The sequence below is a fragment of the Gallus gallus genome, chromosome 13 (genome assembly GCF_016699485.2).
Source record: "Gallus gallus isolate bGalGal1 chromosome 13, bGalGal1.mat.broiler.GRCg7b, whole genome shotgun sequence".
In the NCBI taxonomy this organism is placed as follows: domain Eukaryota; kingdom Metazoa; phylum Chordata; class Aves; order Galliformes; family Phasianidae; genus Gallus; species Gallus gallus.
The window spans coordinates 16,919,746-16,938,899 of record NC_052544.1 but is presented as its reverse complement, the minus strand read 5'-3'; the positions used below and the strand labels follow the sequence as shown (position 1 = coordinate 16,938,899).

The 19,154-nt window shown below is 53.5% G+C and overlaps 1 protein-coding gene across 4 annotated transcripts in view; it reads right to left on the bottom strand.

The window, feature by feature from the left end:
* Positions 1–19,154, bottom strand: part of ARHGAP26 (Rho GTPase activating protein 26) — a 100,778-nt gene that overhangs the window by 53,576 nt on the left and 28,048 nt on the right. For all 4 annotated transcript variants that reach the window (NM_205194.3, XM_015294012.4, XM_015294013.4 and 1 more), the window contains exons 11-12: positions 16,453–16,531; positions 444–480 (exon numbers count right to left, since the gene is read on the bottom strand). In NM_205194.3, coding sequence (NP_990525.3) covers positions 444–480; positions 16,453–16,531 — 116 coding nt within the window. The remainder of the gene's footprint in view (positions 1–443; positions 481–16,452; positions 16,532–19,154) is intronic.

Genomic DNA, 19,154 nt, shown 5'->3' with positions numbered 1-19,154 from the left:
GGAAGGGATCAGTTCTGAGCGTTGCAATTATGGCAATTCAGAACTACTGGGAAGTGGCTCAATGAAGAGTTTTGAAACAAAGGACCTGAGAGCCAGGACCAGGTGCAACTACTCGTCTAGGAGGAGAAACAAGTGCTGTCTTGACTCAGGTCTTTGCCTGAAGTACAGTAAAAACAGCCTTGTTTTTTGTTGGATTCTTTTTGTTTGTGTTTAAGGGGGTGCTGTTGACAATTTCAATCCAGTAAGAGCTCCACAGTCTTTACATCTGCGTTCCTCTTTCCCCTTGGAAAAAGCAAGCTCATCCTCTGGGCTCTGGTCCTGCCAGGCAAGCTGCTAGTGAGTGCAGGATGCCACCAGCAGCCCTGCTGCAGCAGATGGAGGAGCCGCTCATTTCTCAGAGGGTTTGCTTAAAGAAATATACACATATACACTTATATACTTACTGCCTTCGCTTTGATTGTCCTTGTTCGAGTTGTAGACCTGCAAAACACAAGAAGAAAGTCTCACGAAGATGCTGGCTGCAGCTGGGAAGCAGCCTGGCCCCAGGGTCCCCCCCAGCCAGCCCCCATACCAGCACAGAGCTCCCTGCTCAGGAGAGCACACTGCAGCAGCCACAGCTGCACCAACAACCAGGACGCTTTCCAAAAAGAGCTGCGGACGAACGGGACAGGCTAAGTGGGAGTGAGAACTCCATGGGCTTTAAAACAAAACAGAGGTGGGCATTCTTCTGAATTCCTCTCAAACACATAAAGGACGTAGCCTTAGAGCACAGCCAATGACTCCCCTTACATGGGGGCACTACAGGAGCACCTGGGCAAGCAGCAGGGAATCAGAATCAGAGAATCAGGGAGCCGTCCCCACTCACGTTGCCTACAAGTGAGTAAATGAGTCAGGCAAGGAGGAAAGGAAACACCATGAATTCACAGAGGAGCTGAAGTGCAGCAGGACGAACTCCTCAGTCAGCACTGTGATGGCACCCCACGTCTGAATGCTGCCCCTCGTCCTACCATCCTGAGCACAATTACAGCCAGGCTTCTTCAGATAAAAGCAGTGCTTTAATGGGCAGAAGCAAACAGGGGAAAATGACAACAGTTTAAGCACGGTTTAAAAGCCCAGCATAATGAAAGCCACGGCTGTGAGAAGGTCGGCCTTCAAACAGCTTGTGCTTCTCTGCCTCAACAGATGAAGAGGGTTAAAGAAAAAACAGCAGAAGTCCTTCACCAATGCAGAGCTCAAACAGAAATGCATCACAAGGTGGAGCTGAGTATGGCAGCATCCATTGTAACAGGAAGAAATGCCTGTGCAGGCTGCTAAACAAAGCCATCAGCGTGCACACCCTTCCTCTCACAGGAACAAAGCTGGGAGCCCCCTTCCAAGGGCCTGGTGCTCTGATTTAACCACATGCTGCAGCCAGAAATAGCAGGTGGGGAAGGAAAGTTTCCAGCAGCAGTGTTGATAGCAACACACGACGCAGCAACGAGCAGCACATCCGGGGGAGCACGGCAGCAGTGAGGCCCCAAGCCACCATTGGGCAGCTCACGACATGCCCCAGTTAGGGCTTCCAAGTTAACCCCAAGGATGTGGAGACCCACAAGCAGCCCCTGGGTGCTGCAGTCCAGGTGTCTCCTGGGCTCCAAACCCAACCCTTCATGCAGCATTCCCAAGGAGCACCTTCCCCAGCTGCCCCCCAGGATGGGTCCGTGCAGTGCAAGGCGAAGTGGGGCTTTTGTTTGCAGAAGAAAGGCCATCGTCCCACATCTGGAAACTGGGGGATGATTCAGCAGCAAAAACAGCCAGAGTCAGCAAGTGAGTTTTCCTCCAGGAACAGCATTTGTATCAAGAAAATAAAATAAGTGAAAAGAGGGAAGGAAGCACACAGCAGGCTTTCCAGCTGCAGGGCCGCCTCGTAGCCGTGGCCATGAGGCCGGCTCTGCCTAAAGATGTATTCCTCTCCAGCCTGTCTCACCACCGGAGACTTGCTGAAGGGAGCAGAGACACGGGCCCAGAGGAGTGTGACCTTGCAGGGCGTGGGACCCCTCCTTAGGTCACCACTCACACTACAGGCACCCTGCTGCGGGCCACCCACAGGAGCCCAGGCATACAGCTGAGCACTGCATAGAACAGAAGGGCAAGTCAGGCATACAGCTCCATCAGCAGGTTGCCGTATCTATCCCAGAGGCGCTGGACACCAGCACCCTGCTGTGCACCTCCTGCACAGTGAGTACCAACTCCCATCCTTGGGGTCCCACACAGTGCTTGCTGCCCTGCACTCTGCCTGCACTGCCCAGCTCTCCTGCAGCTCCAAGTGATGGTGCATAGCACCACAGCTCCAGAGGGAAATGCGCCTGCCTGCGTATTTGTTCTTCCAGTTTGGTTAAACGAAACCACAAAGAGGTTATTAATCATCAGACTGTTCTTTACAAAAAGGGAAAGGACAGACAAGGAAGCACAACACGCTCGTGCCATTAATTGCAAAGCATGCACACGCTATAAAGGAAATTTCATCCAGAGGTCAACTACGCAACCATAAAACAAGGAGATGCTGTCATCCTACACCCACCTCGCCCAGGACAAACCTTTTATCCATGTCAGTGGTAATGCATTAACACCATTCTACAACATCGAGGTTTTAACCAAGCCCCAGTCCTGGAATATCCTCTCCTTTTCCAAACCAAACGTTGCTTTGTAAAAGAAGCCCTTTTGCTGTACCACCTGAAGCCTCCCGAAGAGAGAGATTTTGGGGACAAGAATTTCCCAGGGGTGGCCAGCAGGGACCAGCCCAGGGCCTCGGCACGACAGTGTTTGTTCAGCCCCACTTGGTTTCATAGGCATCAACCCTCCATGCTTCCAAAACAGCCCTGGTACTACACAGGGCCTACAGCACAAGAATGCATTTTAAGATCCAGCCTCACACGTCAGCTTCCCAGCGAAATGGCGCTGAATTGTAAAGAGCTTCTTGCTATTCACCATGCCCAAGTCCGCATTGATTGCTGGCACGAACCAAGCTACAAGCTGTTCAACGGGAGTGCATCTTCCACCTGCACCATCCCCTACAGTTCCACCCCACCCCACCTACCTTGCAGCTGTGGCTAATAAAAAAAAGGCTAAACTGTAGATTTTCTTTATCAGAAATCCTCTAAGATCCATCACTCGTAGCCTGAAATTCTCCTGCAGCCACCGTGTGCAGCCTGCTGCCAGCTTCTGCTTGCACACAAGGCAATCAACAAGAATCTAATTCACCAGTTTTTACAACCTACTCCTATGTAAATGGCACACACGAGCAAGCACAGAGCCAACAGCTAACAACTGCCTGCCTGTGGGCTGCTTGGGGTGAAGCTGGATTGTGGGTAAAGAAAAAGAAGTAAGTTGGGGTTTGGAAGGGGAACCAAGAAAAGAAGGTGTTGAGTAATTTTATGTTTATTTCCTCATTTCAGGTTTCACACTGGTTTGGCCGTGAAGTCTGCTAAGCTCCACCATCAATTAACCGTGCTTTCACATGGCAATTCCATGTTTGCACCCAGCCCTGCAGAAAACAACCACATTCCATAAACAAAAAAGGTTCTTACTTAAAAATCGAAGTGGCCCAAACAAAGCCATAACCCTTGGAGGCTGCACAGCGTTCAGCAGGCTCCTGACACCTGTCAGGTTCGAGTATCAGTACCAGATTTTGCCCAGATGGCTGAAACCAGAGCAATGAGCTGCCTGGCCCCTGCGAGCTGGGAGGCAGCAGTCGTTTACAGAAAGCCTTCACCGAGAGCAATGCCAGCAGTCCTGCTCTGCCCTCACCGATGGAGGGATCTCCATTTGAGAAGGGAGCCATCCTTCCAAGCACCCCGCAGGAAGGTTGCTCCACGCGGTCCTTTTGCTGGTGCTGGACCTGCTCCTCCACCCAGGCTCTGCATTCAGAGCACAAGGTACTTCCCCAGCCTCCCCGAGGAGCGGTGTTTGTAAAGCCGTGAGCAATAGAAGGAAGCGCTGCAACGTTATGCAATTTCCTTGTGATTCATAGGCAGAAATTCTCAAAACAACCATGAACGAGTTTTTCAACTTTCAGCTCAGAAGATGAAGAAGCCAAAGGTTTATAAATAGTAATCATCACATTCCCACATTGGTTGTCCAACTGGCTTGCCAGCCACCCAAGGGCAGGTTGGGAAGATATGGAAAGGCAAAACGCACACAATTTTGGAACCTTTTAACAAATAAAAGGGGAAAGCAGGGTCAAAAACAGCATACCAGCTGGAGCCTACCCCTCAGGCTTACTCACAGACCTGGGTCAAGGCCAGGCACTACAGGGCACAGCAGGGACTGCATGCGCAGCCCTTTGTCCACCTGCTGCACAGCCCTGCATGACACAGAGGGCACAGAGCTGCCTGGAGGAGTCTTCTCTCTTACTGCCTTCACCTGAACTCCAACAAAGCCTCCATCGTTTCACCACAGTCCAGATCCTCACGTTCTCGTCCTCTCCAAAGCATAACAGAAATCGGAGTGCATCAGGATCAACCACAGACACCTCTTCCCAACCCCACACAAAGAATAAAAAGCCTGAGAAGGAGTGACCATAGAGGAAAAGGCTTATGAAAATCCCTGGATTAAAAAGGGCCTCCAGGACAACGCTGCTCAGGAGAAGACCAGAGAGGGCAAACTCCTGCATTCACTCACAGCTGCAGCAGCATGCAGAAAAGCCCTCTGATGAGCCATAGTGAACACACTGTAAATGACAAACAGGCTTTCAAGACGTTGGGTAACTCAAAAAGACATCAAGAGAGTAAAGCCTCCGTGAATTATTTAGCACATATTCAGCGTTGAAGGCATTACTTTGTCTTTGCTGTTTTTATTGCCAAATACTCCATTATTTCACAGCAACTCAAGAGAAAAAGAAAGTGATAAAATTGCATCTTCAAGCATAATTTTAGTATAATTGGGTGGTACATTTTTCCTGATTGCAAACAGCAGGAGGTAGCTACTCACATCCTCCAACTGCTGCTGGATGGAAGTACCTCCATGGACTCCTGAGCAAGGCAGATCTGTGGGTTACCCACCCCTTCTGGCCAGGCACGCCAATGCTGACTTATTTCCATGTGGCAACTGCAGTGTTTCTGTCTGGTCTTCTGTGCAGTTGTACAGGAAGACTGATCCAGCTGAAAATTAATGTAGCAAGCCATCTAGCAGTGGTATCAGCACTTGCTGATGCAGTCACCATGTTCACAGTATGGCCAGACAAATGACTGGTCCAACACCAGAAAAACAGACCGAGCAGGCAGAGGTGGATGGGGCCCTGCCTCCCCCAGCTGCCAGCCTGGGACCACCCGGAGCCAGCTGCAGCCCCTGGGCTCAGGGAGCACTGCTCCGAGCCCTGCTGTTGTCCCAAAAGACAGAGCTGAGGGCGGTTACGTGCAGCACCACATCAGCCCCATGCTGCTCAGTGCCATTGCTGCATCCCCTCCAGAGAGCACAGCATTGCCCAGAGCTGCGTCCTGGCACCTGGGCTCCCTTGTGAGACAGTTTGGGCATACCTGGGGAGGGGAAGGCACCTTGTACCCTGACCTCTGCTGCTGCAGGGAAGAGGGAAAATGGAAGGAAAACAGAGGGAAAACAGAAGGATCAGCACAGGTCCATGCCACGCCAGGCAGGATGCTCAGCACCTGACGCCCGAGCAGCCTTGGCACTGCTGCAGAGGAGCCGCTCTGTTGGGACGCAGCCCAGCAGGAGGATGCCAGCGAAGCACGGAGCAGGAAGGCTCATGTACAAAGAAGCATATTTCCTTGTTAAAAGCGGGACACCTGGCAACCTTGATGAAATCAGCCCTTGTTTCTGGCTCTGCCTTATCAACCCTGTTCTATTTTTGTCCGAGAGCCAGGTTTTCATACTACAAGCAGGATTTTCAGAGCTAGACTACACTGTGTTGTGGCTAGAAATAACCTTCCTTGCTCTCTGAGCCAGAACGACACAGATAGGAGTAAGATCTCTCCCAGCCCACATCACTGCAGGCCTCCCTGCAGGGGGAAGGGAGGAAAAAACACGCCTCGCCTCCAAAGCGAAAGACTTGGCAGGGCAGCAGAAACCTGCTGTGAAGTGCTGCTTTATGTCATTCAGATGAGGGCCGTTCGCCTGGAAGAGGGTGGCCCGGGGTCCCTGGCAGCTCCTTCCTTCCTTCCTTCCTTCCCTCCCAACCTACTGTTCAGCACTGGACTGACGCTGCAGGCACAGCTACCGCCCCACCTCGCTCCGTCTCCCTTCTTCCAACACAGACTTCAGCTCAGGGCTTGCACCGATGGCCTGGGTTTGATTAAAAGCAAGAAAAGGTCTATTAAAGAGAGGCATCTCGGGGTCTGAATCCTCTAAATGGGTCTCGCTCTTCTGTGTCTCTGCACTGAACTAAATGATGGTTCTAATTAAAAACAAGCTCACATTTTATTACAAGTGCAGGCATTCCCAAGAGCCTCCGAAGCTGAAGCGGGGCGGGCTGCCCGCCAGCCAGCTGCACTGCTCAGCTCAGCCCACTAAGATGAGCACCGCCTTTGTCACCTAAGGAAAAAATCACCTGGGCAGCCATAGGAAGAACCTCCCGGGGCCTCACTGTCAGCTCACCCCACCTAAACGTTAAAAGGAAACCGAGCTGCAGACAGCTTGGAAATTAGCAAACAGAAAGAGGGTAGGTGGAAGCAGCGGGGCACAAAGCACGTTAGATACACAGCAGTCTGCAGAACAACGCAACTAAAGGTCAACTGGTTTAGAAAAATACATTTTTGGAATAACTGAGGCGCTTACGGCCTCACAGAGCAGCATTTCTCAGCGAGCACAGCACAGCACAGCACACACATTTGGGTCGCTCAGCAGCCGGACTAAAAGTGAAAACTTCTCCCAGTTCAACGGCTGCCCAGCCATTTCCTAGGATGCTTGAGCAACAGCGTGCACACCTCAGCAGCCCTGCTGGAGCCCCACCTGCCTCGCTCCCTATTGCACACACACCCTTCCTCCTCCCAGCATCCACCACCAGCAAGGAGTGCGAACACAACACCAACCTAACTTGAAATGACAGTGTCATCTTTGCCTTTAAAACAACTGTAACACAGCCATGGCTGGCGTCCCTGCTGGGTGAAAAGAGGTTCTTCACTGCCCAGTTGTTCCGAACAATGCCGGGTGGGTTGGTGCCAAGGCTGCATCATCTTTGTGGTGAGCACTTCTAGCCCCAGGTTGCACAGCTGCTCGTGCTGCTGGCTGCCCGTGAGGCCAGGTGTGCACTGACTGCACCCCTGCCCTGCAGGAAGCCAGCAGGAGCAGGAGGAGACAGGGAGCTGGGGGGAGCAGTGGCTTCACGCTGTGGTCCTGGTGGGCAGCACTGGGCTCACCGTGCCCCCGGCACCGGGAGGCAGCCCGATGAAGACTTCACTTCACATTGCCTGAATGCCCCTCTCCAAACCGCAGCAGGACATTTAGCCCTTTCCAGATTTGACCTGAAATTCCACTAAGCTAATAACCTCTGTGGGAAACCACTCACCCCAAGCATTTACACAGCACCACGCACAGCACTCCCAAGCTACACCTGCAGCACATGGCACCCAACGGGCTCTGCACCCTGAGCCCCGCACAGCTGCTGCCTCCCCTGCAGGCCTGTCCAGGACAGCAAACCCAAGGCAGCACGGGACAGGGGCCAGCAGAGCAGAAATAGGACGATCAAACTGTTTACAGTTTTGAAGGGCAGGCTTTCTTCTGAGGCTGCAAATAGGAGTAGGAAGAAGCCCAGGTCAGAGACTGTGGTGGAACTGTGGCGTGACAGTAGATCGCTATTAAAAAGTGCAAGGACCAATAAAAATAGGCAATAAAGAAAGTGGTAAGTTTTACTACTGATTGCACAACAAACCCACTACTTTAGTTTTTCATTTGGACTAGCAAAAATACTCCTAATAATCCATTAAAACCAGCAGAGAATTCTACTAACATGGAGTTATTCCCTCAGTTTCTAGATGATTCTTCAATCTTCTGCTCAAATATTCCATAACGGAGGTGACACGAGAGAGAGGCAAGCAGATCACACGCTCTTTGGTGTTCCACTCATGGTGCTTCGTGCCTCTCCGCAGAGGCTGCCAGCAACCAGACAGACGCAGCCTAAGGGTGGGCAGCTGGGTTCAAATCAAAGCAGGAACAAAATCACTCAATGCAGCCACCCTGCAACCATTTAAGCTGCTCCCCCCCCTCCCCCCGAGACTCAGAACAAGTCACTGCACGCCAGTGGATCTGTCCTGTTCACACACATGCTGCACGTGTCGCCAGCAAGCAGCAGTCCAAGTTCGATCAGCCCTCTTTCCCCAGGGACTCAGCAAACCCCAACCTCCTCTCAGCACCGCGAGCACCTCCTGGCCTGAATCAAAACGAAAGAAAACCACGCTGTGCTGCAGCAGCCCGTGGGTGCACCACAAAAGGTGGGTGCCGTACGGCGTCCTGTGGCCAGGCCTGTGCTCCAACCCCAGCCCTCACTGCCGTCAGCTTTGGGTAGTGGGTATCAGCAGCAAGATAAGGCAGCAGCATAGCAGCAGTGGCCAACGCTTCCCGGCCCAGCCAGCATCTTTCCCTGCTCCTGAGGGGAGATTGGAACCCGCTCGTGTCAGAGGACGGCTCTGCCACCCTGAGCAAAACCCAACTTCTGCAGCCACTGAGCGCAGCACAGACCACAAAGAAAACTGCCGTGCCAAAGCTGGCTGCCACAAAGAATGCCTTAAAGAAACAATGAGCCATTCACCCAGCGGACATGGAAAACAGAAACCGAAGCCACTGCAGAGCTCCTGGATTTCCCAACAGCAGCGCAGGAAGAAGTCACAAACTTTCCAAATGTGGATGGGTGGAATAGTGGCTTTTGCTTTATAAAGCAGCCCAGAGGGCTCTCACCTCTTCTCAAAATGATCTAGAATATTTTTCTCGGTATTTTTTTTTCTCTTTATGACCCAATCAGCTTTTTAAGGGAGGGACAAAATCCCTGACATCTCGAGGCAGCAGTGATCCTGGCTCAGTAAGCTATCAAACAGCCAAGCAGCACAGGCTGGAGCCGGACCTAAAAGCATGAAGCTGAGCCTTAGAACCTCACCAGCTTAAGTGCTTTAGAAACAAAACAAAGGCTTATAATCCTAATGTAAAGTTATCACCCATAGGCTTAAAACAAGTCACAAGAAAGGAAGGGGAGAACAAAGGGGGCCGTGGTAGAAGCACAAGCGATACAAAAACTAACGCAGAACCTGACTTTATCACGGAGCTTGAAAGCTCAGGCTGATTCTCTGAGGATCCTCTTCTACCATCGCGTCCCCAAAAAGGACAAAGGATGAAGAACAAGCAAAGCTTTTTGCCACAAATCCCAAACGGTGGTAGGCAGAGCAGCCAGGCAGGCACTGCTGGGCCGGGCTCTGCCCACCTCACCCAGCTGGGCTGCTGCTGTCAGAGGCACTGCAGGAGCTCCCAGGCAGCGAGAGCACGGGGTGAGACAGCAGCCTTGGTTCAGGGAAAGTTCAGTAGGTTGTCTGGGCCGGGAGCTGATGAGAGGAAAAGAGAAAAAGCAAACAATAGAAACTTAGAGACTGGGAGGGGGCAGAGAGGGGAAGGATGTTCTGCTCAGCACAGAACGGGGAGATGGAGCGACTGCAACCAACCAGGTCATGGAAAGTGGAACAGAAAGAAAGAATGTGCCATAAGCAAACCAACCCAGACAGGACGAGGGCCACGAAGAACCTCAAAATAAAGCACACGCAAATGACCACGCTTCCCTGGAAGGCCCACAGGAACACATTGGTGTCAGAGTGGCACAGAGAAAGCTGCGAGGAGAAAAGCTGAACAGAAACACAGAGCAAACGCCTGGGAGCACCAAAGGGCAAACGCAGGGATGGCCCCCGACGCCCTGCCCACGTGCAGGGATGGAGGAAGCAGCTCAGGACCATCTGCACTCAGAGACACTCGGAATGAAGATTCTGTGCCATCTCCAAAAGCACACTTCCCTCAGTAACTGCCTGGGGTGCAATGGAAGGCCACCACGCCCGGAGGAAAGCACCGCTGATGGTTATCAGCCCGAGCCCCGCTGCAGCTGCTGCAAACCCCGCATCCCCAGCGCAGGGAGCAGCAGGTGCCACAGGCTTTGCTGGAAACACTCAGACACGGAGGTAACGAGCCCAGCACAAAAACCAGTACAGGAGAGGCCAGGGACCTCTGAGGGGCTGGAGAGGAAATGAATTACTGCCATAAAGCAGATTTGCAGCTTCTAGTTGGTTACAACAGAACACGAGGGGGGGGGGGGGGGGGGCAATCCGTGCCCCCCGCACCCCAACGTCCCCCCGCGTGGCCCCGGGGGCTGCAGCAGAAGTCCTCCAAGTTAATTTATTTTTGGAACGAGCCAAAACGACAGGAATGCCGAGACTGAAATTGGATCGAGTTCAAAAGACACGGTTTCCACTGGGAAATTAATCTCTCACCATTTTGTATAATTAGACAGAGAAAATGAAAAACAATTTCAGAAAGAATTCCCAGAAGCAACACGAGGTGCGGGCGGGAGGAGAGGTGCTGTGTGCTGGGCAGGAACGCCAGGCCGGGCGCTGGGCTCGCTATGAAAACACTTCGTTACATCTCCAGAGCTGCACTGGCAAACGAGCCCCGGTGCGCCGAGCTGCTGCGAGGCAGGGAGCACAGCCAAGGGGCTGCGATGGGACAGGAGCTTCCGGAGCCCCCGGCCCACCTCCTTCAGCTTACGTGGACACCACAAGGCACGGACAACCCCGGTGGGGTGGAATGCAGCTGTGGAGCTGCCTCACTACCCAGCACTGGTTGCTTCACTGCAAGTTGCTTCCACTCAGCCAACCCAACCATTGCCACGGGTTGGCCCTGAGGAGGGTCCCAGCCCCGCCACGGTGGGCCCAACACGGCCTCAGCCTGCAGGCAGCACGGGATCACATCCCTACAGACTGTGAGATGGTGGCCATGGTCACCGTGGCAATGCCAGGCCTGCAGGCACCGGAGGGCTCTGTAGGGCCAGAGGGGAAGGACCTCATTGCCTGCGGGAGCAAGCAACGAGAGGCACTGCAGGTCTGAACCCACCCACACTTGGCTTACTGCACATAAACACTGCCTGCTCCCAAAACTACTGCTTGTTTCAGGGACAGCAGCAAAGGAAGGACAACACAAGAGGGAAGTGGCTTTAGTTTTAGGCTGCACCAAGTATTGGAGGAAAAACTGGGAAGTGATCACTGCCCCCTCCCCGTGCAGCCCGAAGTGCCCAGCTGGAATGCCGGGGCAGCAGGAGCAGAGCAGCCCGCCTCGGGGTCCCCCGCCGCCCTCACACCGCCAGGACACAAGTGCAACGAGCAGGCTGGTCTCAGCTTGCCATCTAGTGGAGCGCAGCCGCACGGTGTCCCCAGCACCCGCCCTGCTCCATTTTGTGCAGTCCCCACGTCCGTGGCACTGAGGGACACAAGGAGTGGGGGGAGCCTGGTGAGACCGAGCCCCTGAGCATGGGGCAAGGCGCACTGCTGCCCAGCCGTGCTGGGGTGCCACCGCCGCCACCAGGACAGGAGCGCCTGTAGGCTGCTGCAGGAAGGGAAACGGGTTCTTCGTGACCACTGCTGTGCGTCTGCTCGCCCTGCATGGAGCATTAACCCCGCAGCACCCTGCGCTGCCTGGCAGTGTCCAGCCCCATGAGACAAGGCCCCGGGCGCTCATGTGGGCGCACAGCTCAGACATGCAGGCTTCACAAACACCTAATCTCATTGGGCTAATAAGCTACTGGCATGGCATAAACTCCAAGTAATGACCTACAGTGATGACCTTCATTACCCAGGAAGGGCCTGAGAGACTTTAAGTGTCTCTATTAAGAGCATTTTGTGGCTCTTGCCATCTAGTCTTTCATTAACCCAGAAGTAACCACTTCTGAGCACTGCAGGTTCCCAGTGATGACAAACAAACAGCGCTGCAGCTCCAGCCAGGCCCAGCTCCTGGTTGGGAACATGAGTGTGGTGCCCCAGCAGAAAACCCAACACTGCAGCCGTCACTCGCCTGTCCCCCACAGCCCGACAGCTTCACACAGCTTGATGGCCCTGCAGCCCAGTGTCCAGACACGGAGCTGCAGATGCTGCTGAACGTGGGTGTGTGGGGGACCAAGAGGAGGTTTCAGGCCCCCAGACAGGTGATGTTCTGCAATAGCATTCCAGAACGGGAGCAGAAACTTTATTTATTTGCAGGAGATGGAGCCCCATGGCACAAGGAGGAGGCCAGGTGAGGGCCAAGAGGAGCAGGAGCCCTTCCAGAGCAATGGGTCCAACTGCTGGATCGCCCCAGAACAAAACCCACCAACCTCAGCAGTGCTGCCTTTCTACTCAGCAACCAGCCTTCAGCCTCCCAGAGCCTGCCAGGGATTTGTGCTTTGTTCCCACCTTTGCAAATCTGCAAATAACTGAAGAGAAGGGGAACATAGAAGGAAAGGAGAAAGCAGTGCTGGTGTGCCTCCATTGCCCTGCTCCTCACCTCGCCACAAAAGCAGGAGGCCCAAGTGGGAACCAACCGCACGTCCCCAGTGGTGCCCTTGGCTCTACAGTGCAAACAAAGCCAACTCCTATCTGAAATGTTTGCTGTATTTTTATAGACTTGCACTGCCTCAAAGAGCAAAAAAGAAAAGCAAAACAAAACAAATCGAGCAAAGGGCAGCGTGATGAGAGTGCCAGAACAGCGCTGCTCAGCTCTCATCCAAACCTTATTCCCTCTGACAGGATCACGGGACGCTGCATTTGCCGTTTAACACTAACTGCTCCATCACAAAGTAAGGCTGTGGACAGCGCAATAACAGAGCTCCATCGGGATGCGATTCGACACGTTTCATACCCTTAATCCTCTGCTAAGTTTGTCTGCCCAAAGAAATTTTTTTGTGGCCCAAAAGCTTCCAAAACCACTGCCCCAATTGCACCAGCACTGGTGTGAGGATGACTTCGAAGATCACCGACCTGCTCGCAAGGTAGGAGCAGAGCCGCTGACACCGTCGGCTCTGTGGGCTGGCACGCCCGCTGCACTTGGCAAGCGAAGCCATAACCTCACTAAAACGCTTATCTTGTTCGGTTCTCTGACAGAAAGCAAACAGCCTAATTTGCGTCTCTGTTAATCCTCCAGCCTACCACCGCCACCGCTGTGAGCCAGCACTGCTCCATTTCTGACTCAGCCCCCAGCCGGCTTTCAGAATCACTCCAGCCTCCACCACACGCACTCACAGACTGCATCACCAGAGGGAAAAAGGCACAGGAAGCTCCCCCTGAGCACCTTAACAAACACGAGTGCAATCGCTGTGTTACACACTTAGCTTTTTCTCCTACTTCCAGCCTCCATAACACAGAAGAAAACCCCAAATCAGCACGGGGGTTTTACCCAAAGTAATAGCGAGTGGTATGAGTTACCGGACTGCTGATGGCTATCTGGGGACGGCTCTGACTGTGAGATACACAATCCATCTTTTCATGTTGCGACAAATGTCTGAGCTAATGCAGCCCACATTCTATGTTTAGATCTTCCTACAATGCAGTCCAACATTTGGTTTTAGTTTTTCAATTATAATTAAGAAACAAACCCCGCTGCACTTTAATCTCTCCTTATTTGCACGCGGCATTACCATCCCCACCACGTCCATCTTTCCCACACCCCGTATTCAAACCAAGGGAAAAATCAGACATTCTTTGTTGTTGTTGTGATAAAATTATAGTCCAAGCAGAGAACGGATACTTCTAAGATTCCACACATCACATCCTTGTCTCTCCCTCAAGGCAATCTCTGCAGTGTAGGTAACGTCCCACACCACTACACTGCAAGGCAGGAATTCAGAATTCAAACAGATCAGATCAAGAAATGCACTCGACAGATCGAAGAGGACAGCTGAGGACAAGGAGCCACCCTGCCTGTCAACACACACAGAAAAACGCTCCTTGGACCCATTTCCATCCAGGCTCCGTTCCCGTGGCTCCCACACCACACCTGGAAGGCCAGGTTTAAGCGCCCGTAGCACTTCAGTGCAGGAGGTATTGCATCAATGAGTAGCAGCAACCCTTGACGTGCTGGATGAGCAAGCTACCCAGAGCTGATGGCACGATAGGGAAGAACAGAAATGCACAGGCGGTAGCATGAAGACCTGTGGGTTTTTTGAATGAGTTCATGTAATCAGAATCTGGAGCAGGCTAATCCAGGAGTCCTGCATCTGTTACCTCACAGAACCTTTCACATGTGCAGCACTTCACAAACACTCAAAATCTTTGGCTATATCTCTGCAACCCTATCCTACCACACTGGCCGACTATTGTGCCAAATCCTGATAACATCAGCAGGCCCAAATGCAGCTGGATGACTGTATTCCTGCAGCTCCCGTTGCAGGTGATGGTTGCATGTCCCATCACCTACATCTCGCAGTGGAGGAGAGGCAGAGGGAAGGAGGTGAGCAGGCTGAAGGAGAACAATGCTTGATTCAAATCATGAGCAAGAACACACATTTAATTAGCAAAGAAACAGAATATATTATCCTGTGTCTGGGTGTCACACAGACCCAACATAGGAGTTCATTTTAGAAGGAACAAGACAGCCTGCATGCTGGAGCTGGCGAGGTTGGTGTACCTTGAGCAGGAGGGCCCTCCAACCACAGCTGCCCCAGAACAGAGCCACTCAGGTCAAGTGCCAAAGGTGGAGGTGCAGACCAAGCAAGGCTGATGATAGAAAAAGACAGCAGGGGTTGTCCTGGGCAGGCAAAGCATACTCAGTCTCTTTTCTGCCCTCTGTGCTTGCATCTCCCACAATTCCTCTTCCTGGAGATGGTGTGTCTGCAGGTGTAAACGTGCATTTCTGTCCCAGAAGTATAATGTGACTCAAGGGAGTGGCAGAAAGGTGTCATCACCATCAGTGGTAGGTCCAAGCGACACAGCATATGCCCTGCTAGGGAGTGGGCTTCACTTGGCTTGGAGAAGGGGTTTATTCAGCACTGCGGGGACCCGGGAGCAGCCCTCACACCAGCGAGGCATCACAAAGGCAGAGCCAGGCTGAGCTGAGCTGAGCTGAGCACGGCAGGATGGCAGACAAGAGGTACACGTTGGAACTGGAGATGTTCAGATGGGACATAGGAGAACTCTCCTACTGAGGGTGGCCAGGCAGCAGAGCTGGAGCCCCACAGGGCAGTAAGTCTGCCTCCTCAGGTGGTTTCAGTAATCTGCTTGGAGCAGAAGGCCGGACCAGAAATCTCCCAAAGTCCCATCACGCCTGAACTGCCAGGTGAATCCCCAATTCCAGGCTGAAGCCCAGCTGTAATCCTGAATGAAATGCTTCATCCGAGATACAGCACAGCACCTCAGACACGCACAGCCATCCAGGTGTATGAATCACTGCAGGTGTTTCAAAAGCAAGCTGCTCGACTACACCCAGCACGTGCCTTCCAGCACTCCCCGCTCAGCCCCGTGCATATCCACGTGGCCTTAATGAATGCTTCTTTCTGACAAACAAGGACCTTTGCGCGGATTGCAGGGGGAGGCTCAAACCAGCACCAGCCTGAGGCCACAGGGCTGTGCTGGACCGGGCCACCCTGATCCCCACGTGGACCCAACTCTGGCTGTCAGATCCCAGCTCCAGCCCAGCAGCAGGCATCGACTCCAAAAGCACACACGGCCGGCCCTGTCACAGCACCAGCCGCCTGCAAAGTTTATTTTCACGTCCTGCACACTCCTGACCATGCCCGGGCAGAGGCCCACATTGTGCTGCACCTGGCACCCATGGGCTGCTCTGCAGTGCCGGCACTGCCACTGCCGGGTGGGACCACTCCGTCCCACCAACGCACAGAGCCCGGTGCAGCACTCACCCGGGGCAGCCCAGTCAGAGCAGAGCAAAGCTCAGAGAGCTCAGCACTGAAGTCTGCATACACGTTCAAAATGAAAAAACTCAGTTTTCTGAAAAGCCTCCACAATCCCTCCCTGCAGTATGGCAGCCTGTGCAGCTTTGGCACAGCAAAAGCAAGCACAGCAACAAGGAGAATACCACTGAGTACTGGGAACGGGCTCCACTCCTCCACTCACACAAGATCTGCAGTTCTCTGTAAGACCCAGAAACGGTTGCCAGACGAGTTGCAGGACTCAGAAAGCCCTGGAAACCTACAGCATATTTTCTTCTACTTCTCTTTTTGCCATGTTTTCCTTTCAGCACAGCACAGCAGCGTGTTTGTGCTGGCCAAGCCTACCCTCCTCCCCTTCCACCGCACCTTCGAGCAATTCAAGCACAGGAGATACAGTATTACCTCAAATATTTAACCAAAGGATTAAAACTATTCTCTTGGCAGGGGCGTGCTCTGCCCACGATGCAGCTCCGCGCCGGCTGGCAGGCACTGCACGGCTGCCTGCTTTGTGGCCAGCGAGCTGCCCCGGGCTACAAAGAGCTCTCCATGCTCTTCCCCAATGCTTTGGCACCAGTGTTCCGGCTCACCGGCTCCCGGCCATCCATTGCCTCCATCCAAAGCCTTCGGTCCTCCTCTGAAAGCGCCTGCATGGTGATCACACCGGGCCTGCAGAGACAAAGGGAATACCATCAATAACGTGCAGGTTAGAAAACAAGAAGGACGCGGATTAAGTTCTTGTGAAAGATAGAGAAAGGAAGAGGACGACCTTCTCCCTCGCCAAGCCCCAGCAAGATGTGGCTGATGGCAGCCTAACCGCCCTGGGAAGTCCCTGCAGGTCCCAGCCAAAACCAGAAAGGAGCAGAAGGCACCTCCAATAATCAACACCCATTTGCAGTGGTTTTACAGTATGACAGGCGCCCTGTGACGCTGCGCCCCACACAGTTCACCTGCCTTTGGGCTAAGCACGTCCACGTAATGGACGAGGAAGGCAGCTGAGCAGGCAGGGTGCCCCCGTGTCCCCGCAGCCCGCGTCCCACCACCCCAAACACCAGCTCCCAGATGGACCTTCTGCTGCATCACAGATTTCAGCACTCTTGTCCCAGAAAGGCTCACACAGTGTGACCGTGCCGTGTCCCTGACCCCTGCCCTTACCCACACAACAGCCCCCCAAGCTACACGCTAAAACCAACTCCGTGATTGCTTATTTATATTAATGAGAAGGGGAAAGAACAGGCCTAAATGCCGGCACGCAAAGCAGGGGGGGCCTGGGAACAAAACCAGCCTGGCGCTCGCCTCAGGGCCAGCACCACCTCCACCACTTCCAAGCAACCTTGCTCTGCCCTTCCCACACCAGGAGCTAACGCTCAATTATCTCGCTCTGTCACCAAGGTCGTGACTGACTGAGCACAGCGGAGCGCTCTGCAGCTCCCGGTGCAGCACACACGGAGCACAGGCTGCCCCTCAGCCCCCAGGGACCCGCAGGGGCTCAGTGACACAGCTGAGGTGGCAAACCCAGCGAGTCTTCTGTTCTGTTCGGTCGGCCTGGTCTCTCTGCTTCATTCCAGGCTATTTTCAGATGCATTAGCACAGTGCAGCTGCTATTTCTGCAGGAGGAGAGCGGGCAGAAGCCCTGGCAACAGGGAAGACGCAGGCATGGATCCAGCATGAGCAGGAGTGGCTGTCAGAGCTGTCTGCAGCAATGCTTGGGGGGGCTTTAGGGTTCATTCTCAGAAAGTATTGCAGCAGAGCACGCAACGCTGCAGCTCCCAACCCAGCAAAACAGAGCTGCCCCAGCCCTGCAGCAGGAAACACGCAGGGGTGAGGTGGAGAGCCACAGGAGTTGCCTGCTTTAGGACCACTGAATGCAAACCCCCCCAAGGCCTGGGAGGAAGGCTCACTTCTAACTTGTGCTTTCCAAAACCGATCCAGCAGGAGAGAGAGAGCTGCAGCATCACTGTGCAAAAGCTGTTCAGTTCTTGGTAGGAGCTGATCCTCTGTCAGAGAGGACAGTGTGAACAGGGATGCTCAGTGTGGTGCTTTTGGCCTGTTCCTATCGTTTGTGGTACTCATGGGCAAGGAACAAAGAAATGACCCCTCGCCAGCCAACCCCAGGGCTCACTCGTGGCACACGCAAGGCAGCTCAGCACAGGTTTGCAGCAGCAGCAGCATGTTCAGGCTTGCAACAAACCCAGGTCCAAGTAAATCAGACATAATGCATTTGATCTCCACTAATCCCATTGGTGAGTCAGTCAATACTCACCAGCTTAGTGGTTTGGAAGTTTACTCATTTCGAAGGGAAGAGGAAACCACTTAACCATCACCCCATTTGAGAGCGAAAACGCTCAACATCCAGCACCGAATGCTGTCAGCACAGGGAACAAAGCTCAGTGCTGTGCAGACAAAGGTGGGCTGGGGGAGACAGGGGCAGCAGGAGAGGGGTGGAGAGGCTGGCAATGGGCTGGGGGCAGCTCCCTCCCCCTCGGCACGGGGAGGTGGTGGGCAGCTCAGTCCAAGCTCAGGGAGGGCAAAGGAAACGCAGAGATCCCTGTCTCCAGTGGGACATTAACACAAACACACTGAAACTGCTCACTCGAGTGAACTTGACACCGGCCCCTAAGAGAACTGACGAGGGCCCAGGAAGACAATGCGGGTATCTCCTGTGCCAGGTTCCCCTACGCACAGCACAGAAGTGATAATGTGAAAATGTTTGCTCTGCCTTTGAGAGATAACAACTCTTTGGGCTCCACTTCAAAGCCAAACTTACCAGCGTGCAGGGAGGGGCTGCAAACCAGAATTAAAAATCCATTTACATTGCAAACAGCTCTGCATTTCCTCCCACAGTGCTCATTTGCCAGAGCATCCATTGCACCACTTTCCCGAGCACAGCCACCTTCCTGGCTGTGATGCATTCTAAACGCACCCCACACATTATGCCTCATCCATTATTTATTGGGACCGTGCCCACGGGGTGCCACGCACTCAGGTCGGCATGGCTGGGCCAGAATCCCACCCACCCAGCAGCACGAAGCTGTCCTCAGCCCCACGGTCAGGGCTTTCCCCAAAGACCAACCGCTGCCAGAAGCGTGCGTGCCAGATTGTGGGTATCTCAGCTATCCAGTGTAGAGCCCGAGGCAGGGAAGGGCCTCCTCTGGCTTCCTCTCCCAGAAGATAAACACAACATACCCACCTCTGTCCCCTCACCTCACACACAAACGTCTGTGGCCCTGATGTGCCACACGCAGCAGAGGACTGCCCCGTGCCATCGCTCACCCCAACAGCAAGAGAGAAA